Genomic DNA, 23,998 nt, shown 5'->3' with positions numbered 1-23,998 from the left:
ATGCTACACTGAAATATGGCCACCCCCAAATCCAGCTGCATAAAAGTCAAATTTTAAAGCAGAGGTAATCACCCAAGGGCAGAAGTACGCTACTAGTTCTGTTGCCATTTTTCCTCACAATCTTAAAAGGGGGGGGGGAGTCAATCTGAATGTAGATGGTCATTTAAAGGGTGGGACCAGGGATTATTTCACTCTTTGCCCAGGTGTTTTATTTATTTGCTTTATTTAGAAGAAGAGTTGGTTTTTATAGGCCGATTTTCTCTGCCTTTTTTAAAGGAAGAATCAAACTGGCTTGCAATCTCTTTCCCTTCCTCTCCCCACAACAGACACCTTGTGAGGTAGGTGTGGCTGAGAGAGCTGGAAGAGAGCTGTGACTAGCCCAAGGTTACCCAGCTGGCTTCATGTGTAGGAGTGGGAAAACCAACCCGGTTCACCAGATTAGATTCCGCTGCTCATGTGGAGGAGTGGGGAACCAAACCCGGTTCTCCAGATTAGAGTCACTACTCTAACCACTGCTCTCCTTCCTATAGCCCCCGCTTTCCTTCCTATAGCCCCCGCTGCCATTCTCACATGCCTTTTGTCCACGCAAGTCCCATAATGCCCAGTGTGAGACCCCTTCTTCCTTTTCCTCCAGCAGAAAAGCTGGTCGGATCCAACTCCATGAGTCATCCACTCCCAGTTTGTATGATCTTTATCATGATTTCTCTTTCCCGTCATCTCTTCACAGCTTTGAAAGTCTTCTGGCTAAATTATTTATGTCATCTCTCCTTTTATGGGAAGAGTCTCAATTAGAGGAAAAAGTTTTTAAAAGATCCCAGACGATAAAATCTTCTCACACACCCCCAAACTAATCTCCATGTGAATTGATCTCAGCTACTATAGAACTCTCCGGCACCATTAAAGAAATACAATTTTTTAGAAGATAAAGTTTTGTGGACCTGGGAACAACTCCTGATCAGGTGTGCGTGCAGGTTTATTGTGATTTGGCTGAGGGCCACATGGGGAGGAAAAAAGGAGGGGAGAACAGAAAGGGGATTTCCCAAGAGGAGAGAACAGACATTCCCTGTAAGTTGTTACAGCCTATCTTTGGAAAGACCAAGAAATCAAAACTACTGAACGTAGTTTTGGGAAAGGCAGGAGAGAAGTTTTTTTTTTTAAAAAAAATCAGTCAAAATGCATTAAACTGATTTCGTTTGATGGGTCAAAAACCTCAAAATTGAAAATCCGGGGACTGTTGGTTGGCCTTTGCGGAGGCTCTTCATCCCGGGTTCCCCCCACTACTGGAGCATTACAAAAATAAAAAACAAAGACAGTATTTTCTTTCTGTACAGAACGGTCCTTGTTGGTGGGGGAGCTCCCCTCAGGCCAAGCTGAAGCCCTCGTAATGGTCGATGGCTTGAGTCAGTCGAGTGTTCAGGATTTCTTTGCTGCTGTACTTGGGCAGGTCCAGCAGGTTGTAGCACGTGTGAGCCACGGGCAAATACTCCTCCCCACTGGCCGTGGACTGGATGACGATGCGCAGACTCGACATGCCGTAGATGGGAATGCGGTCGCTGCCTGTCAGGAACACTGAGAGAGGGGAAGGCGGGTCACTCACCACTCACACGCACAGATACCCACAATTCCTTTCCTGAAGGCGGATACATCAGTAAATCACTTTTAGCTCTGGTTGCCAAAAAACCCCTCAAGGACTCTCAGGCTATAGAATTAGAGGGAAATTACTTAATACCCCAGACTTAGGCAGTCTATGCTTGGTAATTAGCAGCGCGTTCCAGGCTGAAGTGCCCCGCATATTTTGTTGATTTCTTCACGCTGAACTGTCATTCCACTCACTGCGATGCCGCTGCATACCTCTTTGCATTTCTTAAGAGCCCCTTTAACACAACCTTTTGTATTTGCTCCACCCCACCTTGAAGCACTCACTGAAAGAAGCATGAAGAATCACAGCCGCGCTTAGCTATGCAAACAACAATTGCTAATGGCTTTGCAAACGAAGTAATGGAGGAGCAGGCGGGGGGTGGGATTTGTTTGACTTTCTCCTCTTGCATGGGGACGGTGTATAGTCATTTTAAAGGTGGCATTTAAAAAAGGAGCTTTGAGCAAGCATCAAAATTGACCCTGCATAAATGGCCTTAGATTACTTACAGAGAAACTTCTTCTTCCTTTCCAAAGGGAATTCATGAAACGTCTCCCAGAACATTTTCACGGTCGGGTGTGTGGCAGAGAATTCTCCCTTGTAAGCAGCACTCTGTAAGTGGAAGCATGAACCCCAAGGCAGATGTCAAAATCTAGCAGTGACTCATAACAACAATTTTAGAATACAGTCTTTTCAGAAGGGAAACCCAGGGACAGGCCTCTTTTGACTCTGGGAAAGCAGTGGTGTAGTGGTTAAGAGAGGTGGTTTGGAGTGGTGGACTCTGATCTGGAGAACCAGGTTTGTTTCCCCGCTCCTCCACATGAAGCCAGCTGGGTGACCTTGGGCTAGTCACAGCTCTTAGAGCTCTCTCAGCCCCACCTACCTCACAGGGTGTCTGTTGTGGGGTGGGGAAAGTGATTGTAAGCCGGTTTGATTCTTCCTTAAGTGGTAGAGAAAGTCGGCATATAAAAACCAACTTTTCTTCTTCTTCTCAGGGATAGTCAGTCTTCAACAAGAAATATTTCCCCCCAGATAGTAAAAAAAAAATACTTCTAGTGTTTGTGGATAACATTTGAAGAGATGATGTGGGAATTCCAGACTTCTTCAAAGTATGCAAACAATATTTGTTAGTTTGCCTGTGAACCATCCAGCTCGAAACCTCATGTCTTTTACGTGCCTAGCTATCCCCTGTCCCATTCCATCACTTCTTTCCAACCCACTCCATAGAGCAGTTCCTCAGTGGAACAGGCATCATCAGGAGGTGGTAAGCGCTCCTTCCCTGGAGGTTTTTAAGAAGAGGCTAGATGGCCATCTGTCAGCAATGCTGATTCTAAGACCTTAAGCAGATGATGAGAGGGAGGGCATCTTGGGCATGTTCTTGGCATGGAGTAGGAATCACTGTATGTGTGGGTGGGGGGGGGGAGGTAGTTGTGAATATCCTGCATTGTGCAGGGGGTTGGACTAGATGACCCTGGTAGTCCCTTCCAACTCTATGATTCTATTCTATGACTCTGTTTCCTGCACGGTAAGCTGTCCTCTTAGAACATCAGAAAAATTCTCCTACTCTTTCTGAGTGAAATGGATGTAGAATGAATGAATGAATGAAACCTTTAATGGCATAAGTAATATTACAATTGTTACAGAAAGTACATAAAATATGCAGTCATTATGATAAAAACATAGGCCAGAAAGTTCCAAAAATAGAAATTACAAACGTTGGGCTTTTTGAACTTTCATCACATCCACTAGAAAGTTGGCAACATCTACAGTAACCTCCGGATTGGAATCATTTAATAAAAATTGACGTTTTGCTTGGGTAGATAGGAGATATTTTGAAAGAAGCCAATTTTTTAACCATTTCCCACGGGGTGTTTCATATAGAGGGCAGACCAACAGAATATGATCAATTGAGTCCAGGGAATGGGTATCACAGGGACAAGTCCTTTCCTGGATTGGTATTTGTTGATACCTTCCATATAACATCCTTGAAGGAAAGGCATTAACCCTAGCGAGAGAGAAGGCTCTGCGAAGGGGTGGGATGTCCAAAGTGTGAAAATAATGGGGAATATTGTTGGTTAAATTCTTGAGACCCAACATTGCAGGGGAACAGACCAAGGGTTGAGTGGGGAGTAACGTCTGACGCTCCATATCCAAGAAACGCTGTTTAACAATTTTAAAAATATGGGCCTCAGTAGTTAAAGCCAGGTCTTCCACAGAGATTCCAGATGATCTTATTTTAGACAGAATTAGACAATCCCAGGAGGTATTATGAAGTTCTTTTAGCAGCAGGGACATCAGAGAACCACGCTCTGTTCTAAAAAACAGTTTAAGCCAATAACGAATGGTTAGCAGCCATGCCTTGGTTTCACACAAGCTTTGACCAAGTTCAGAGGTAATAGCATAATAAGAGACACAGCGAGGGAGACCAAGAATTTTTCTAAAAAAGTTAGCTTGAATGGATTCTAAGTCCCGATTGAACGCATTGGCCCAGATAGGTACACCGTACAGAATCTGGGGTAAGATTTTGGAGTTGAATACCTTAACTGCAGCGGGGACATACTGGTTACCCTTATAAAGAAGGAAGGACATCAGTTGGTTTGAAGAGAGTCTCCCTAGTTTGGTAATCCTGGATCTATGAACTGCCCATTTAAGGTTATAATTAAAAGTAATGCCAAGATATTTAAAACTCTTAACCTGTTGGATTTTGGCCTGACCTATACGCCAGCTGGTGGGCGACCATTTTTTTGAAAAAACCATGATATTAGTCTTAGAGTAATTAATTTTAAGAAGATTTAGATGACAGTATTCCTCAAACGCACTTAAGTAGCGTTTGAGTCCAATTTTAGAATAGGATAAAATAGCGGTGTCATCGGCATATAAAAGAATAGGAACAGCTTTGCCTCCCAATTTAGGAGGATGTCCATTAATAGGCTCTAAAGAACAAGCCAGGTCTGTCAGAAACAGATTAAAAAGAAGGGGAGCAAGTATACAGCCTTGCTTCACACCCTTATTAAATGGGATCTTATCAGTAAGGCCACCGTTTGAAGAATATTTTACTTGGCATGTTGTGGATGAGTGTTTTTAAAAGGAATAAAAGACGAGGGTCAATTCCCATACTAGACAGCTTAGACCAGAGTTTATCTCTGATAATGGAGTCGAAGGCAGATTTGAGGTCAATAAAAGCGACAAAGAGTTTCTTGCCACCCATTTTCATATACTTTTCTGCAATTGTGGCAAGAACCAGGCAGTGGTCCAAGGTTGATTTGTTTTTGGAGAAGCCGATTTGTTCTGGGCCTATTATTGTATTTTCCTTTACCCAGCTAAGGAGACGCTGTTCTAGATGTTTCGCGTACAGTTTGCCCAAGACTGGAAGAAGACTGATGGGACGGAAGTTATCAGGAAGAGTTGGATCACCCTTTTTAAAAATAGGAATTATTATTGAATTTAGCCAGGAGTTTGGCAAGATGCCATACAGGTCAATAGATGTGAATAGTTTAGCAAGGAGCGGAGCCCACCAACCAGTAAATGCCTTAAACAATTCGGCCGGGAGACCATCAGGACCTGGGGCTTTGCCTGGCTTCAGATTACCTATTAATTCAAGAATTTCCTCGACATCTACAGCTGGCCATCTAGGGTAAGTTAAGGGCATAGATTCATCAGAATTAAACACATGGATGTAATGAATTCATGTCATGAATTCAGGAGACCGAGGCCCTCTTTGATGCTGTCCAGCTAAAAGGAGCTGTCAGATATTCTCCGAAGGCTTCGGAAAGTGCTGCCCTCTGCGAGGCTTCAGAACACAGCAGAAAACAAGACATTAAATGGCCCTGGACGGTTTGCTTACCTCCTCCAGTTCCTTCCAGTTATAGTTGCTGTTCCCTACAATCATGGCCCGGAGCTCAGTGGGCTGGAAAAGTTCTAGGACTTTCCCGCCACACACCTTCAGGAAGCCGGAGGAGAAAGCCATGTACCACTCGTGGATGGAAAGGTTGAAGATGTAATTCACGTAGGCATCAACAAACTCCTGCCTAGGGGGATGGGAGAAACACAACTGGTAACTATGCTATACAGGAGTAAGAGGGAAAAGGAACCGCTGAAGGCCCTGGCATCTACCCTGAACTTTTTTTTTTTAACTTCTCCTAAACTTGTTCAGAAGATAGTTTCAGAGCGTAGCCGTGTTGGTCTGCAGTAGAAGAACTAGATTCGAGTCCAGTAGCACTTCAGAGACCAACAAGATTTTGGGATACCTGACAAAGGGAGCATTGACTCTCAAAAGCTCACACCCTGAAAACCTTGTTGGTTTCTAAGTGGCTACTGGAATCAAATCTAGTTGCTCAGAAGAGCGTCAGATACACATGGAAGCAACTAGCTTCTGCATCTAATCTAGAACTTCTATCTTGTGGTCAGAGTGTCAGACTCAAGAATAAGAGACCAGGGATCAAATCCGCACATTGCCATGGTTTCCCTGGGTGACCAGCCTACTCTTCCTTCGACATAAACCACCCCACAGGGTTGTTGTGAGGATAAAATGGGGAGGGGAGAACCTCCCTGAGCTCCTGAGAGGAAGGGCAGAATAGCAAAGAAACACACACCCAGTCTTGGAGGCCAGCAGAGTGAGGAATGATTTCTAGTACTTAAGGAGCAAATCTCAGGATAGCCCGAGCCTTGGAAGCCCGCAAGGGGCCCCACCAAGCCCAACACAGCAAGCCAGCCTAACTGGTTTGGGGGAGGGGCGGTGGCTCAGTGGAGAGCATCTGCTTGGCATGCAGAAGGTCTCAGGTTCAATCCCCGGAAACTCCAGTAGGCAAGTAGGTGATGTGAAAGACCTCTGCCTGAGACCCTGGAGAGCCGCTGCCGGTCTGAGTAGACAGTACTGACTTGGATGGGGCAAAGGTCTGATTCGGTAGAAGGCAGCTTCAGGTGTTCATGTGGAACCACAAAAAACCGGAGGGTTGTACAGCATCTGGCAGGGATCCACAGATGGTCAGCAGGCTATGTTGTGTTTAGTGACTCTCAAGCTACGCAAGGCTGGCTTAATTCCTTCAAATAAGTGAATGTCTGCAGACTCGTTCACATTTCACTATCTATCCTTAATTCCACAATTTAGCTTTTCTTGCTGCACGATCTGGGTTACTGTGTTGTGGTGGTGGCGGAAAGTGCCCTCAAGTCGCAGCCGACTTATAGCAACCCCGTAGGGTTTTCAAGGCGAGAGTCGTTCAGAGGTGGTTTGCCATTGCCTGCCTCTGTGTTGTGCTCCTGGACGTCCTCTGGTGGCCTCCCATCCAAATACTAACCAGGGCTTTAGCTTCCAAGATCTGACGAGATTAGGTTAGCCCTCCCCACCCACGTCCAACTAGTGCTGCAAAGCTTGAACAACTCTGGGCATCCCAGTGCCCAGCAGGGACAGACGAGCTGTAAACTGCCCACGGCATCCCCTCCTCATTCAACTTAACATTTCGAGGTGCTTCGATTTCAACCCACCAAGTTCCAAACCGTGTTTGCCAAGGTAAGCCTCCTGCAAATAGTGCAGCATAAAGCATGCAGAGTAATGAGCAAGATGCTAGGTTTTCATTTCCTTCCCCCAGGACTAAGGCAAATGTCACGAAATGAGATGGAGCGGCAGATTACTGGACCCTGTCTTATGACATTTCTCATCTCTGTCAAAGTCTATTTCCCCCCCTCCACATGTTTTCCCTTGTGGATCGTGTGTGTGTGTGTGTGTGTGTGTTAAAGTACAGTCAAGTTGCTTCTGACTCATGGCAACCCTATGAATCAATGTCCTCCAAAATGTCCTGTCTTTGACAGCCTTGCTCAGATCGTGCAAACTGAGGGCTGTGGCTTCCTTTATTGAGTCCATCTGTCTCTTGTTGGGTCTTCCTCTTTTCCTGCTGCCCTCAACTTTTCCTAGCATGACGTTTTTTTCCAGTGAAAAATGTGACGAAAAGACATAATGTGACGAAAATACAATAGCCTCAGTTTAGTCATTTTAGCTTCTAGGGTCAGTTCAGGCTTGATTTGATCTATAACACACTGATTGGTTTGGTTATTTTGGCAGTCTACGGTATCCGTAACACTCTCCTCCAACACATTTCAAAAGAGTCTACTTTCTTCCTGTCCGCTTTCTTCATTGTCCAGCTTTCACACCCATACATAGTAATAGGGAATACGATGGCATGAATTAACTTAACCTTGATGGCCAGTGACACATCTTTACACTTCAGAATCTTTTCTAGCTCCTTCATGGCTGCCCTTCCCTACACCACTATTTTCCTGGCATTTAATTTCTCCCACTCCCACCCCTTTTCTGTACACATGAAGGAGCGTTAATGGAAGCAAAGGGTCCCACGCGACTCCCAAGATCGGCACACAGCAACCAGCCCAGACTGCAGCACACCTGTTGTCTTTCTGCACTGGAATCTTGTCTCCGTAGGGCACGAGGTTCTTGTGCTCTGCCACGCCGTAGCTCTCTCGGCATATCTGTTTTTCCGCACCAAAAAAAAAAGAGCGACAAACAATAACTGCTTTACTCTGTAAAGTTCAGGCGAAAACAAAAACATGAAGCTACCTTTCAAGAGCTTGATTATAACAGCACTAGTTTTTGTGCTCACCACATTTGTTCATCTGGATCTATAGATATATATCTATATATCTATAGATCATATGGATCTATAGATATATTCAAAAATAGAGCCCTGATACCAAGCAAGAGTTTGTAGTTAAGATACTGGCAGATATTGATCCAAACGTGTCCTTGGTGGTTGCAAATTTTTTGTCTATGGCATTTAATGGTATTGTCTTTTAAAATTTTAACCTATATTTTTAGTTGTTTAAAATGTGAAAACTGAAATGAATGTTATATATGACTTCAGATATTTTGTTGTTTTATATGTGTTTTATTCTCCTTTTTGCTTGTGATCTGTTGGTCTTTGAGTGCTAAATAAACGGATGGGTTCATTGTCTGGGCTGGCCAGGTGAGGAGGAGATGCAAGGATCAGATGCATAATAAACCATGGGCCTACCTTTTTTGTTTTTTTTACAGCACTAATACCAATAGAGTGCACATATGCAAACCTACCCAAAACTGAACACAGAATCCCTATTGTTGCTGGTTGCGTCCCCATAAAAGTTCAAGCTTCAGGGTCCCAAAAATAGGTCCGCCACTGGCTAAGATGGCTTGTTGGACATCTCCATATTTTTAAATAAAGGAGCAATTGTGCAGAATATCGGTCAAAAATCCTGGAGGTAAAGATTGACTTCTTATAAATGAAATCTGTCCCCTGCCATCTCTCTGGATTCTAAGTCTGGTAACATATTTAGGCCTTCATTCCAAGAACGGCAATGCGGCAGTTCTGTTAACGGGCCACTTGGGGCACCAGGAATCTGGGGTCCCAAATAAGTCGTTCTGCAGCCCCAAACTCCAGATTGGACCAGACTGTACTGTCCTGGATCATACATTGGAGTGAATGGCTATGGTATGCACGGGGAGACCTCTGCAGCAGCCCATTTTTGTCCACAGTGGGCAGAGAGAAGAAGTTAACGCACCCTCTGACTGTCTCTCAGCACAGTATTATGCCCTTCTAAGCCCACTGGTTTAATGGACTTAGAATGGTATAATACTGTTTAGGATTGCACTGTGGGGAGCATAGGGGGTGGTCCTTTGGATCAGAGGTTATCTTGGAAACCCCGAGGGCAGCACTGGGTCCTCGAAGCCCCCAGTTGCCTCTCCTTGCTTTGTGCAATCTTTCTACCATTTGCTTGCCCTGCATAACTTGCACAGTTGCACAGCTTCTCTTGGGAAGATGGTTCCATCAGTTGTGAGAAATGGAGAAATGACAGGCATAGCCTTAAAATACTACATCTGTCCGATTTTGACCTTTCCAGAGGATGTCAAATAAGCATGCCTAAGAAAATACCATTTCTTTGTTAAGACTTTGCTATGAACCACAAAGGGCTGGATTCATAGCCCTGGGCATGTTCTCACATGCACATAAAACTCCTAAGAATATGCATTGCCCTATTTGTTTCAACAGAGGACAGCTCCATTCGTTCCAAACTGTCTCCCTCTACCAAAATAAGCCTTGCATGTGGAAGGGGTTTATACTGGAGATCCTTGCATCCATACCAAATAGCTGGACAGCAGCCAATTGCAACCAGATAAAAATCAAGTCCGCTTTAACTCTCTTTAAAATCCATGGGACTTTTTCAAATGAAGCTAAGAGTTCTCTGGATTGTGTCCATGGTGCATAACTGATGAACAGATCTAGGTCTGACTCGGAGCCAAAATGTACTGCATCCCAAAGGGCTTCAAATGGCTTGCACAGACACTCTCAATACATATTCATTGATCTTACTGTAAAACACAGGCAGAATGTTTCTTCAACATCTTCCCCAGGGTAATCTAAAAGCTGTTGAAGGCTCCTACATATGAGGCAAAGGAAAGACAGAAAGGGGAGAGTGGGGGAATCAGACATCTGAGATATGGATGTTGCCTGCACATTAAATAAAAAACTCTCCTTCTCAAAAAGTACTGGCTTCACACAATGGGGTCCAGAATCTTCTCTGGACCCCAAAAGGATAGCAAAGGAAAAGGACTCGTCTCTTACAAAACAGCAATGTCTTCCTTCTCTCAAGTTTTTAAAACACTATTGCAATTCTACATGGCTTAGTCAAGCAAAAATGTAGAGGAAAGGCATACTTCTAGAGCTTTCTACCTTCCTTCCATGGGAGACAGCTCCTTCAGATCTTCTAAACAGGGCTCCACATTCAGGAGTTTCTTGTACAGAGCCAAAGGGAAGTGAAGATCCACCACGGTGAAGTTGTATATGGCCAACCCACAGACTATACCGATGAGATGAAACCAGTTGTGCTCTACAAAACACTTCAGCCATAGGGAGGAAAAAAGCTGTCAGTGGGATGAGCTGATGTTTCTCTTTATGACCCTCCTTTAAGTTGAATTATATATGATTACAAGGCATTTGAAGCTTTGTGGAGAAAAGCAGTGCAAAATATTCTTAAATCATTACTTAAAATCAGTGGGCATACAAAGAAACCAGAAAAGTGCAGAAATACTTCACCTTGAGGACTGGCTCACATATGCATGTGCTACACATGGGTATCTTTATATAGGATTAATGTACCCTCAATGACCAATGGCCAAATATGTGAGCTCACACAATGGACAAGAATTATATTAGAGGACATACAGAAATTTGTTTTGCAGTATTAGATCTTTAGGATGGCCCAATTCACACATGACTAGACCTAGAACTATGGGCCAAACTAGATGTTTGGGTTTTTAAAGAGCAGAGTCCAGATTCCCTGGCCAGGCTGGGTACCCCATAGACACACAGTAGCTGCACACAATGGCTTTTAAAAAATAACGGAGAGCCCAGATGGGCTTGGAATGTCACCATGGGGGGAATGTCACCATGGGGGGAGTGTCCAGCTGGCCTCAATCAGGGCCAGAGCCTTTTCTGCCCTGGCCCCTGTCTGGTGGACTAGCCTCTCTAGTGAGGCCAGGCTCCTGCTGGACCTTAAGGACTTCCACAGGGCCTGCAAAGCAGAGCTATTCTACCAGGCCTATGGTTGAGGCCAGCTATGGTTTCTTTCCATCAATGATGTCCTTCCTACCCTGCCCTACCCCCTTGAATTTATTCCGTCTTATGGGGGAGGGGGCTAGGACTACCTGCCGGCGCTACTGTTGCCTATATGTCACAGTGAAGTGCGCCATCTGATTCATGTTGTTCTCTATTTATTGATTTCATGGGGCAGATTTTAATCATTGTTTTAATAAGTTTTTACTGTGTTTTATTGTATAATCTATGTTATTGTGTGAACTGCCCTGAGCCCGGCTTTTGCTGGGGAGGGTGGGATAGAATCTTAATTTTAAAAATAATATTTTTCTAAAAATTCTCCATTTTTGCAGTTTTACATGGAGTATTCTGTGCACACAGAGCAGCAAAAATGAGGAAATAACTCCCCCAAGTGCTGTTCCCACAACTGATGTGTGGCTGCGCAGAACCTGAGTTGCATCTGGGTTCCCCTCTTTAAACCTGAAGGTCTAGTTTAGCGTTATGCACTGTGATCAGCACTGGAATCATGCACGACGATACAAGGGGATGCAGTCTAGCAAATGGCAAGCCACAGCTAATTCGTTTATGTAGAATTTTTGAAATCCAGAAGTGCATAACATTTTAAGTGTTGTAGAACACAGGGGTTTATATTATTAAATCTCTGAATCTCATTCTCAGCATCGCCAGTTAAAAAGATCTCAGAAAGAAAAAGAGTAGTTAGTTTTTATATGCCGACTTTCTCTACCACTTAAGGAAGAATCAAACCAGCTTACAATTTCCTGCCCTCCCTCTCCTCACAACAGACACCTTGTGATGTAGGAGGGCCTGAGCGAGTTAGGAGAGAACTGTGACTAGCCCAAGGTCACCCAGCTGGCTTCATGTGGAGGAGTGGGGAAACCAAACCGGTTCACCAGATTAGAGTGCACCGCTCCAAACCACCACTCTTAAACACTACACCACAACACCACAGGCAGTCTTCCCTAACCCGAAAGCCCCCAGTGCCGGATTTACGTATAAGCTAAACAAGCTAGAGCTTAGAGCCCCACTCTCTTGGGGCCCCAAAAAAAAATTAAAGGAAAAAAAACTGTATGTACATTTGATAAAATACGTATTTTTTTATGTGCAAATGGCTTTAGATACCTATTAGGTCCATAAATTACCATATAGCATATATTCAACACAAAAAACAGCGACAATTTGTTGTTGACAAAGGACAGCTGGACATATAAAGGGCCCCATTACCTTCAATAGCTTAGGGCCTCATCAAATCTAAATCCGGCCCTGCCTGGTGCACATAGCATTGGGTTTAATAGACTAAGGTTATAAAGCAGATTGGCAGTCGACATGGCGTAGTGGTTAGGGTGTGGGACTAGGGACTAGAAGCTCGTTCACACGTGTGGTTTTTGCCCTAGTTGCAGTATCCTGTCTTCTAAGCAACAAGCAACTCAGTCGGGAACATCAATGTGGTAGCTTCTTGGATAGGTACTTTAAATATGAGATTGAAGTGTGGGATACAGTTGAGTTTTGGACCTTGGGTGTAGCCACCAATAACATTCCTCTGCGTACCCTCACTGTTTTTATCCAGTGCATGGAGGATGCTGTCAGAAAGACAACCCCCAACATCCCACAATGCTGGTGGTAGAAGACAAAGCAGCAGGCAGCCTCTAAGTCACAAATAAGCCAACGACTTACGGTATCTGAGAACCACAGCAGGTTTGATTCTGAGTAGTATGTGAACATTCCATAGATGGGATTTAGGAGCTCTTTCAGCAGCAGAAGGAAGAACTCCTTTGTGACTCCGCCAGCATCAACAGCTTCCTCACCATCAAAGATCACCTGATGTAGTGTAAAGAAAAATGACATCATCAGCAGTGAAAATGTCTTAGCCGGAGTCCTGCGTGAAAGGAAGGGCTTAGGGCCAAAACACAGATGTGTTGGAGATCATAGACCTTGAAGTTTATTGAAGGTAAATTGCTAATAAGAGCACGGAAATCCCAATCTCAATGACCAAAACAGAGTGTGGGTTGCAGAGTTAAATCTCCTCTTCCCTTCTCACGAAGCCCTGATCCAAATCACAATAAAAATTTAACAAGTTAATGGGGTTCCGTGCCCTCTGCTATGTCTCTTTTGACTGTTAGAGACTGGTGACCAAGAATAATTTTTGCTATGCAATAGGGTCATTTATATTTGGGCAATAATTGCTTGACCTGACTTGGATGACCAAGACTAGCCCAATCTCATCACATACTGGAAGACAATCAGGGTCAGCCACAGTTAGTTCTTGGATGGGAGACCAAGGGTCACCATAAGTTGGTTGTGACTTGATGGCACTTTCCACCACCAATAATTGGGTTTAGAGGACTGGTGCTGCTCGGCCGTTGAGAGAACCAGTGTTGTGTAGTGGACTCTGGGACACTAATGTTCAAATCCCCCTTCAGACGTCAGAACAAACCACAATTAGAACCAACTGCACTGAACCAATTGCAGTTAAGAAACTATCTGACAAAGGCAGCTTGGACTCTCAAAAGCTTATACCCAAAATTCTTGTTGGTCTCTAAAGTGCTACTGGACTCTAATCCAGCTGTTCTACCGCAGACCAACAAGGCCACCTTCTGAATCTATCTTCAAACCTTAGTTGAAAATCCCAGCTTGACATTAACCAACCAACCTGGTTCCTTAAACTAACTGCAGTCAGATGTCACAGCTAAGCAGGTTTTGTGGTCAGGCCAGTTTGTATGCAGCTGTCTGAACAGAGCCACAAATACAGCTTCCCACAAAGATGATGTGGGAAATAAAAAACTGATGGGATCTTACCTTCAAAGGCTTCTTCAAGTCAATATCTGAATGGATGCTCAACTCTCTCAAGGCATCGCCAACCAAGTTGCTCCTACGGACGTGAAGAACAAGGAAAGGGCTTCGTGCCAGAAGGGGCTCCAGGGTAAGAAGCATGAAAACATTCTGCAGATTCGCTCCACTAATTGCCACCTGCAACACAGGGACAAGGAAACCATGAACAAGGGGGCCTTGGCTTGTTTTTCTGTCTGCCCTCTATCCTTTCTTCCTGCAAGAAAGACAGTGTCTTCCCAATTCAAAAGGGGGGGGAGGAAGGAAGGGGTGATGTCTATTAAAAAGGTAATGGTAGTCCCCCTGTGCGGGAACCGGGTCATTTCTGAGGGGCAAACTGAGGGGAGCGCAATGGAAGGGTGAATTGGCCCCCTTTCCATGAGTGGAATTTTACCACCGGATCCAAGCCCTTCTGTACACCAGAAGATCACCTTTCGGGGGGAAACAGAATGGGGGAATGAGTTGCTGTTCCTTCCTCTTGGGGCTTTTGGTAGCCTTCAACGTTATTGACAATTTTATCTTTATGGATCGTCTCTCAGGATTATGCTTGGCAACAGTCCAGGTGCTGGTAGTTCCACTCCTCTCAGTCAGAAAAAAGTCCAGAAGACAGTCAATGCAGGACTCTTGGTGGGACACAACATTTCATTCTGTGGCACCTCCTTTTTTTTAAATCTAGTCTAGCATCTTAATCATGGTTGGAAGATTAAGCAACGTTATATCTGCGGTGGCCATTGGACCAGGGAGACCCCCTGGGCTGAGCTGTACCCCTGTCCGTTGTACCATTTGCTCCCTAAAAACCCAGACGTAAGGACAGCATGCGGAGGGACTGAGGGTTGTAAAAACAAGCCCTGCCGACAGTCCACTTAACAGGGAAGCTGTCCCAACCCTAGCACTGTGTCCCACTGTCAAAGCAGTTGCCGCACAAAACTAGTTACAGCTTGGGGTACCCTCTTCACTCCTTCTAACCTTCCCTGTATTTGAGGATAATTAGAGCAAAACAGGAAAAGTGCCCATCTACTCCCTCAAAAAATCCCTATCACTACAAAACAGGAAGGAGGGGGGGATACCATGTGTCTCCCCATATGGACTTTGTGGGAGAGATCCAGCATCAAAAACCATCAGGGCCCCAGAATCGTGTTTGGGGATCTTTCCTGTAAAACCTTAACCTACAGCGATTTCCATACACAGACTTGTAACTTTTTCCCCCCGAGAGAAATCTATTCACATCAGAAGTAGACATAAGCCCCTCAGCAGCTAATCTTTGTACTAGCACCATCTACTGGAAACATTTGCTCTTCCAAATTGCAATTATGAAAGCCACAAAATCCCACCGACAAGGAAGGAGTCTTTACCTACCCCAGGTAAGCAAGAAAGGGATAATGTAAATGAACTAAAAGAGAAAAAGGAAAAGGCATCCAAAACAGTTTAAGAAGGACTAAATTTGTTCTAGAACAGTGGTTCTCAACCTCTTTTGCTCCATTCCCCTTTCACCATTGTTCGGAATATAATTCCCCCCTTCCCAAGATACACTTTATTGAACATTGCAGATTAAATTAAAAACAAACTACAATTTTACAGATTGTACATAATCTACAGGACATCACACATTGTTGAACAGTGGTCCCAATCCCCCCCGGAACCCTAAAATTCCCCCCAGGGGGGAATTCCCCCCTTGTTGAGAACCCATGTTCTAGAACAAGAGAAACACTGGCAGCAGTCTTCTGTTTTGTTTTGTTGCATTTTCACTTAATTTTTTTTTAAAAAATCAGGTATTTTTGCAAGCAAGTTGGCTCCCTCTCAGGGAGAATAGCAGTGTAATAAGTTACTCAAATACATAAAAAAATAAGTCCATTAAACAGGGAGTAGAGCAAAGATCAGCCTGCTCAACCCCCTAAAAACTTTGAATAGTAGAGGAAGAGCTCTTGTTCTCTATATTGCCAAAATGTCTCCATGGTGTAGGGAGTTGCTCCTTCTACACGTGCACATTCATCAAGACCACACAGAAGCATTTAGCGAGAGAAAGGCTTTCCAATGTTGAACGAATCACTGCCTTAATTAGCTACTGCCATTAGCTTTTCCTAAGAGCTGAGCACGCTGCATGCAAATGAACTCATCAATCTTTGCATCTGCCCTGTAGGACAGGCTGGCAGTACGGCACCCATTTTACAGATGGGAAGGCTGAAACAAAGTCACTGCCCAAGATCTTCCCGCAAACCACACAGCTGAGCTGAGATTTGATTTGCCCTTCCAAATCTGCACCCACTATATGACACAGACTGTGCATTCCTCCCCAGAGATTAATGGCTACCTATCACACATGCTCAACAGTTCTATCTGCTGTACAGAATATGAAGGCATTTTATGATGGTCTTTGGAGCCTGAAAACAAATAATAAAACAGTTTGTATTGTGAAAACCCCAATGATTCCGCTATTTATTCTTGCTAGATTGCATACACAGCTGCAGGTCAGAGAAGACTTATCAGTTGGGAAAAACCATGATGAGCCAGGGCCAGGGAGGCAGAACGAGGGAGAGCCAGATACCTGCATCTGCAGCTCAGCGTCCGTCTGCAGCATCTTCGTCTTGGCTTGGGCATCAAAGATGAAAGGGTAAGAGCACAGGGTCACGGCATCCTGGAAAGGAGGAGGAGCAATTCAATTTTTTAAAAGTGCCAGCTAGGCTTCTGCTGAAAGCTACTTCGGCAAGAGTTAGCCGGGATTTTCTTTACCTGCATGATCGCCGGCCGCACTTTCTGCGAAGGGGAGGAAAAAGAACAATACGTGAGCTTCCAGTTAGATGACTTCATGGAGGTCTACATCACAAGCTGCAGCCATACTCACAAAAACAACAAGAGAGAGCCCGATGGGAAAAGTTTCCTCCCCCATACCTTACACCCGCATGTACTTTCATCTTGGCAGTTTTAAGGGTTTCCTTTTTACTTTTTCATTCTGGGGGAAGGGGAAGGGCTGTGGCTCAGTGGTAGAGCATCTGCTTGGCATGCAGAAGGTCCCAGGTTCAATCCCTGGCATCTCCCGTTAAAGGGACTAGGCAAGTAGGTGATATGAAAGACCTCCGCCTGAGACCTTGGAGAGCCGCTGCCAGACTGAGTAGACAATACTGACTTTGATGGACCAAGGGTCTGATTCAGTATAAGGCAGCTTCCTTTGGCCCAGGGAGTTTCTCCAGCATCCTGCCTCTTCTGCCAATGGCACATTCTCTACTACCAGATAAGCTAGCCTCCTCCCAAGGCCAGTTAAGCTCTACCTCCTTGATTCCTCTTCCTCCTAAACCTTAAAAAAAAGGTTTCTTATACAACAGAAGGAATCTGCTATTCCAACAAACACAAATCCAGTGATTTTTTTGGGGTGCCGAGACCATTACGGGGGGAGGAGGAGGAAGCTTGATTGAGGCCATTTTACTTATATGCATATTTATACATAAACATATATACAGTGTATTGTCATGGGAATCTCTGCTGTATGTCAGCCCCCTTGCAATCTGATGACAAAGACTCTTACCATTCCAGCTTGATGCAAGAACCACATCAGGTAGTCTTCCTGAATGTCCACCAGACTGGAAATCTCTGGGATATAAAACTTGTCATATTCTACATGCTTAACTTTCTGATTTACCTGATTTAGGGAAAAGTCAAAACAGGAGAATTTATCAGTTTGGAGAGAAGCAATGAACAATTCCTTCATGCACAGCAGTATGAAGCCAGAAAAATAAGACCTAACATGTATCTCTGATATCTCGAACCCTAACAAGTCTAGGACAGGGAAACTATGGCCCTGAGCTCAACAATATTACTGACTAGCACAAGCCTTCCATCAATGGTGCAGAAGGTGCTTGTAGTAAGGAGAAACCAGGATTATACCGATCTGCCATTTCCCATAACACATCTGCACAGGTGTTCATCCACTGGACTGAGATCTATATGCCAACAGCCCAACACATGCTTCCCTGAACTACAGGCTCTCTCTACCACAAAATGGAGATGTACAGATAACATGGTTCATGTTTCTATGGCCTGTGTTCTATGCATGTAACCCCTGATGAAGGGAAGGGGAGGGGAGGGGAGGGAGACTCTATTCCCCACCACAGACATTCCAAACACACGCAGAGGACCATGCTGGCAGGCCCATGTGTACATGCTCTGCTCCCTTACTTTATGAAGTTTCTCCAGAAGTCGCAGGGCAGCTGTGATGTAGCTGCTGTACAAGACTGGGATCAGTAATGTTTTTTTCCCATGCAAAAGGTAAACCACAGCGCCTTTATAGAGATCGACCAGCCTCAAGAAGTATGTGGGGCACACCTGAGACCACCAGTTATCTAAAAACACAAGAAAGAATGCGCTTCTGTAGCATTTATGATCCCACTGAAAGAGATGGCAATTAAAGACTATGACAACTGCTACCCTGGCTCAGCCACGGTGACTAAAATCCCAACATCTTCAATAAGATCCACTTTTCACTTTTAGAGAAAGCAATTGTTCAGAGGCCGTCCTCTTTATCTGGAAGCAAATGCCAACCTATTCAGGGGGGATTATTCCCCAGTAGTTTGCATAAGACTGCAAACTCGACATCCTTCTACAAGCTTTGCATGGAAAATTTTAAGCATGCATTCTCAGAAGTAAATCCCACCAAGTTCACTGGGATGTACTCCCTAGTAAATATGCTTAGGTTTTCAACCTTAGGCTTATAAAATTGTAGTTAGACTCTCTGGAGAGAAGAGATAATAAAATCCCAACAGTATATATGCAACTAAGAGACCATTGCTAAATATATGCAGTCTATCTGAAGTGAGCTGTGGCTCACAAAAGCTCATACCCTGACAGAAATTTTGTAAACCTTTAAGGTGCTACTGGACTCTTGCTCTTTTCTAGTCTACTGCTGTTTTTGTAAAGATGACTGTTTTTGTAGGGGGGGAGACATAAAAACAGATTACCTTGCTGAGGGGTTAGAAAGGCATCCCCCAGTGATGGGGGTTTCTGTCAGGAAAGGAGCAAAAAAGGACAAGGCATGGAATGTCCCAGTGTGGGGCAAGGCCAAATAGCCGAAGCCTCCAATCAGTATCTAGGAATTGCCCCCCTTTGGTTGAAGACAACATAATTACAATGAATTCCATGACTATGGGGAGTGTTTGCACTAACATAAAAGACAAAAGTAAGGTATGTCTAGTGTTCTAGGTGAAAGTAGTGGTATGACAAACTAATTTTGCAGAAGACCAACAGCCACTAGGAAATACATGCCCACAGCAGGGTTCCCACACTATAGGAAGAGGCATCTGAGATGGCACTAGCTTCCAGAGGCTGAGAGTCAAAAGGAGTGCCCTGAGAAAAATGCAGCACTGAGACCACCAGAATGATGCACATTAGCTTGGAAAGAAAGAAAAACAAATCTGGGCATCCCCTGAAGAATTAAATATACACCAGAAAACAAATTATGTTAGAGTGTCTCCTATAAAATGCCAGAAATTGCACCTGTGGAAGGCAAAAAAATCTAACTACCTTAGAAAAATATGTTGTTCGCCTCTCCTCCTTTTTATCCTTACAACGACCCTGTGAGGTAGGTAATGCTAGGGTGACTGGCTCAAGGTCACCCTTTCAAACTGCTGACCTATGAAGCTCTTTTGTGAACAATTTTAGGCTCAAAGAAACATAAGACAGCAATGTAGGAGAGCCAGTGTGCCGTAGCAGTGCCGCAATGATATACATGGGAGAGCCAGGCTCAAGGCCCTATCTTGGCTGCTGAGCTCACTGGGAGACCTCTTTCACCTAACCTCCCTCACAGGTTGTTGTGAGGATACAGTGAAGGTGAGGAGGGAAAGAAATTATACACACTGACCTGAGCTCCCTAGAGAAAGGATGGGATAAAAATGCACTAAAAAAAAGCATGAAGAATAAAACACACACCCAAAAATGTGACATCTCCTACCTAAGACTTTGCTGGGGTTTCTGTCCAGGCGCAGTATGGCCATTGCCAAGGGAAGGGTTAATGTTACGTAGTATTTGGAATCTTGAAATGGTGGGAATTCGGGGAGAATCAGATAGATCCTCATGGCTTCGACATCTGGTGGGGAGCTGGGGAGCTGAGGGATCAAAAAGCTTTCAAAGCTCTTCAAGACCTAGGGAGGAGAAAAAGAACAAGATGATAGTGAGGCAGAGATGGAAGTCTGTTTTCGAGAGCCAACACCTTTCCAGTAGCTCTTTCCAGTATGGTTTGGGCACCACAAAGTCAACATAAACAAAAGAAACAGATATGGGATTGTTCTAACAGGCCTTTGGACCAGGACTCATGTTAAAAAGGTTTCTTGCACACACATCAGCATTGAAAAACCTCCAGGAGCTTTGCAGAACTACAGAAGACTGAACACTTGTGTTCTCAACCTTCTGGGCAGTACCCTACCTTAGGCAGGAAGAACTTCCTGACTTCCTCCAGCTTAAGAGGCTCTTTCTTTGGAAAAAGAGTCACTTCAGCTGGAGGAAGGCCCCTTAGATTGGAGGAAGACTTCCGACCTGGCTTAATGGAGCAGAGGGATTACAGGCCCTTTTCTTTAAAGCCTATCTAAGAACATAAGAAAAGCCATGCTGGATCAGACCAAGGCCCATCAAGTCCAGCAGTCTGTTCTCACAGTGGCCAACCAGGGGCCTCTCGGAAGCCCACAAACAAGACAACTGCAGCAGCATTGTTCTTTCTGGGTTCCAAAGCATCTAATATAATAGGAATGCTCTTCTGATCCTGGAGATAATAGGTATGCATCATAACTAATATCCATTTTTACTAGTAGCCATGAATAGCCTTCTCCTCCATGAATATGTCCACTCCTTTCTTAAAGCCTTCCAAGTTGGTGTCGCGCACAGCTTGTCTGGACTTCAGGAGTTTACCTGGTAGCAACTTCACACCATGCAGTTCTGCTATGTACAGTTTATTTACAATATTTACACAGAGTCCTTTGGCTGTTAAATTCACAGCTCTGAGCAACAGCATGCTCCGCCAGCATATATATTTCAGGCAATAGGTAACTCACATTCACTATACAGACTTATATACACATTCATGACCAATCACAGTTCACCTGAGATGAGTCATTCTGGAAATCCCCATTCCTGGCTGTACAAACTGGATCAGACCAGCCTCATCACATGACTTAGCTGTCACTCTGATCAGTATGATCTGTTTAGCAAACTGCAGACTAGGCATAACTTTGACATATGTTGACAGTTGGCAGTCATCACCACATCCTTGGGCAGGGAGTTCCACAATTTAACTATGCACTGTGTGAAGAAATACTTCCTTTTATCTGCTTTGAATCTCTCACCCTCCAGCTTCAGCAGATGACCCCGCATTCTAGTTTTGAGAGGGAGAAAAGCTTCTCCCTGTCCACTCTCTCCATACCATGCATATTTTTATAGACCTCTATCATGTCTGCCCTCAGCTGCCTTCTTTCCAAGCTAAACAGCCCTAAGCGTTTTAACCGCTCCTCATAGGGCACTTGCTCTAGTCCCCTAATCCTTTTGGTTGCTCTTTTCTGCACCTGTCGATTCTCCTGTGGAAATCAGGCCCAGAAGGGCCTGAAAGCAAGTAGAGAAGCTTTGGGCAAGAGAACTGTGCTTTACCCTAAACCTCATCCACTGATTTTCCTCTGCAAAACCCTCCCAGCCCTTGGCTCCAGCAGGTCCTAGATAATTAAGCACCCTTATTCAGTCTAAACCTTCTCTGCTGCCCATCATACATTCCTGGTCCAGACTTGCTCAGAACAAGCAGTAGCTGGTCATTAAACAGATATTTGAGAAGGATCATACGGGTGTACCTCTAAACACGAATGTAAAAACTATAGTTTTAATTGCACCTAGTCTTCAATAAAGTATGAGTCAATAGTTTAATAAGAGATTGCAGCTCTAATCTTTTCCAGCATACAAGCTTTAAAGAAGAAACATCTCCTTGCTAAAAAAACAAAGTTTTTTTAAACATAGGTTGAGCTTCGTACCTGGTCAAGCAAGATGGAATGCTGAGTTGTCATTAGCTTATCAAACATCACTCTGGTGGAATTCAAGTCAATCCCTGGGATTTTGGGACTAGTTTTAAAATGTTCATCTATTCTAAACAAAGAGCAAGAAAGAAAGAAGCATGAGACACCAGAAAGGCAGTCTAAATGGGCGCGGAACACCACAGGGGGAGGAAGGACTCCTGTCTGCCCCCCCTAGCAGTTTTCTCATGCACAAACTCCAAGGGGGGAGTTAATTCACCAATTTTGTTGCTCCATGTGGAGTATCTGTGCATGCCGAGCGGCAAAATTCATAAAATAGCCCCCCCCCCCCCGGTGCAATCTTTGCATGAGAAAACTGCTTGGGGGGGGCGGGCAGGAGTCCTTCCTCCTCCCTTGGTGCTCAGTTTCTGCTCTCCTCTTTTTCTTTTAGAGGCAGTTCCTCACAGCTGCTGTGGGGTTGTGGGGAACATGGGAAAACAAATGTAAAAAAAGTGAAGATACGGATTGCATACTTTGGCTAGCTTGGTGTAGTGGTTAAGAGTGGTAGTTTGGAGTGGTGGACCCTAATCTGGAGAACCGGGTTTGATTCCCCACTCCTCCACATGAGCGGCAGACTCTAATCTGGTGAACCAGGTTGGTTTCTCCACTCCTACACATGAAGCCAGCTGGGTGACCTTGGGCTAGTCACAGCTCTCTTAGAGCTCTCTCAGCTCCACCTGCCTCACAGGGTGTCTGTTGAGGGGTGGGGAAGGGAAGGTGTCTGTAAGCCAGTTTGATTCTCCCTTAAGTGGGAGAGAAAGTCGGCATATAAAAAACAACTCTTCTTTTTCTGTTACATGGAATGTGCAACAGGACTTGCAGTACTGCTAACAAAAGCATTTAACTCGGGGCCTTCAACGTGTCTGAAAGGTTGCATCATGTGCTTCCCAAGCAATGCCTGTGAAAAATCAAGCAGGTAACACACAACTTCTCTGTGACTATCACAGTCCCTAATGCCAAGCTAGACTTTCTCGGACTGGGAATTGGCATACTATAACAAGGTGAGGTGCATCAACAGCAGCGGCTCCCATGAGGAAGAGGCTACATTTAATCACAACCCACATTTGCCAGTTTATTGCTAAAGCTCTTGGGAGACACAGAGCTAAACATAGCCTAGGATCACATAACTACCATCGCCATAACAACCCAGACGATGGAGCTAGGAAGGTTTCTGCAAGCTTTGTCATTCCCCGAGGCATCTATCATGCAATGGCGCAGAGTCTATCTATAGAGAAACTGTGCCAGCAAGGTGCGAGGTCAGCCAGGGAGGAGGAGGAGGAGAAGAAGAGTTAGTTTTTATATGCCGATTTTCTTTACCACTTAAGGAAGAATCAAATCAGCTCACAATCTCCTGCCCTTCCCCTCCTCACAACAGATACCCTGTGAGGTGGGTGGAGCTGAGAGAACTGTGACTAGCCCACGGTCACCCAGCTGTCTGCATGTGGAGGAGTGGGGAAACCAAACCCGGTTCGCCATATTAGAGTCCGCCGCTCCAAACCACCGCTCTTAACCACTACACCGTTCCGGCTTTTCCTTCTGCCTGCAACGATAATTAAAACCCTTCTAAAAGAGACACTTCTTGACCAGCTGACACCCCTTTCCAATCCACACATTTGGCCCCCAGTTAGGCAACTCCCATTCATTTCAACAGGATTTGCAGAGGAGAAGTTCCTGGTAAGATGACCTCAAAATCTGAGCCCCTTCCCTTGCCAGGAAGTCACAGATCTATAACTGGCACTGACTAATCTTTGTTTTGCATTTGCTTCTTCAACACACGCACCATGAGTGACCGACAGCAAACATTATTTGTGGGTTTTCCCCCATGAAGATTTTGGTCACTTACTTCTTTTCTAGGAAGCTCCCATTCCAGCAGGCAGCGGAGGACAGGATTTGCACGACCTCACTGCTTAGAGCGATAT

The 23,998-nt window shown here is 44.7% G+C and overlaps 1 protein-coding gene across 1 annotated transcript in view; it reads right to left on the bottom strand.

Annotated features, from left to right (window-relative positions):
• Window positions 1–1,356: 1,356 nt before the first annotated feature.
• The window catches only part of HERC3 (HECT and RLD domain containing E3 ubiquitin protein ligase 3), a 54,784-nt gene continuing 32,142 nt past the window's right edge, over window positions 1,357–23,998 (bottom strand). The window contains exons 11-25 of the mRNA XM_056855194.1: window positions 23,923–23,982; window positions 22,041–22,152; window positions 19,988–20,177; window positions 18,220–18,383; window positions 17,570–17,683; window positions 16,780–16,803; window positions 16,595–16,684; window positions 14,023–14,193; window positions 12,901–13,044; window positions 10,348–10,514; window positions 9,988–10,054; window positions 8,031–8,113; window positions 5,481–5,664; window positions 2,146–2,248; window positions 1,357–1,569 (exon numbers count right to left, since the gene is read on the bottom strand). Coding sequence (XP_056711172.1) covers window positions 1,361–1,569; window positions 2,146–2,248; window positions 5,481–5,664; window positions 8,031–8,113; window positions 9,988–10,054; window positions 10,348–10,514; window positions 12,901–13,044; window positions 14,023–14,193; window positions 16,595–16,684; window positions 16,780–16,803; window positions 17,570–17,683; window positions 18,220–18,383; window positions 19,988–20,177; window positions 22,041–22,152; window positions 23,923–23,982 — 1,882 coding nt within the window. The 3' untranslated portion in view covers window positions 1,357–1,360. The remainder of the gene's footprint in view (window positions 1,570–2,145; window positions 2,249–5,480; window positions 5,665–8,030; window positions 8,114–9,987; window positions 10,055–10,347; window positions 10,515–12,900; window positions 13,045–14,022; window positions 14,194–16,594; window positions 16,685–16,779; window positions 16,804–17,569; window positions 17,684–18,219; window positions 18,384–19,987; window positions 20,178–22,040; window positions 22,153–23,922; window positions 23,983–23,998) is intronic.

Source organism: Euleptes europaea, chromosome 9 (genome assembly GCF_029931775.1).
Source record: "Euleptes europaea isolate rEulEur1 chromosome 9, rEulEur1.hap1, whole genome shotgun sequence".
In the NCBI taxonomy this organism is placed as follows: Eukaryota; Metazoa; Chordata; class Lepidosauria; order Squamata; family Sphaerodactylidae; genus Euleptes; species Euleptes europaea.
This window is presented reverse-complemented; position numbering and strand designations above follow the sequence as displayed.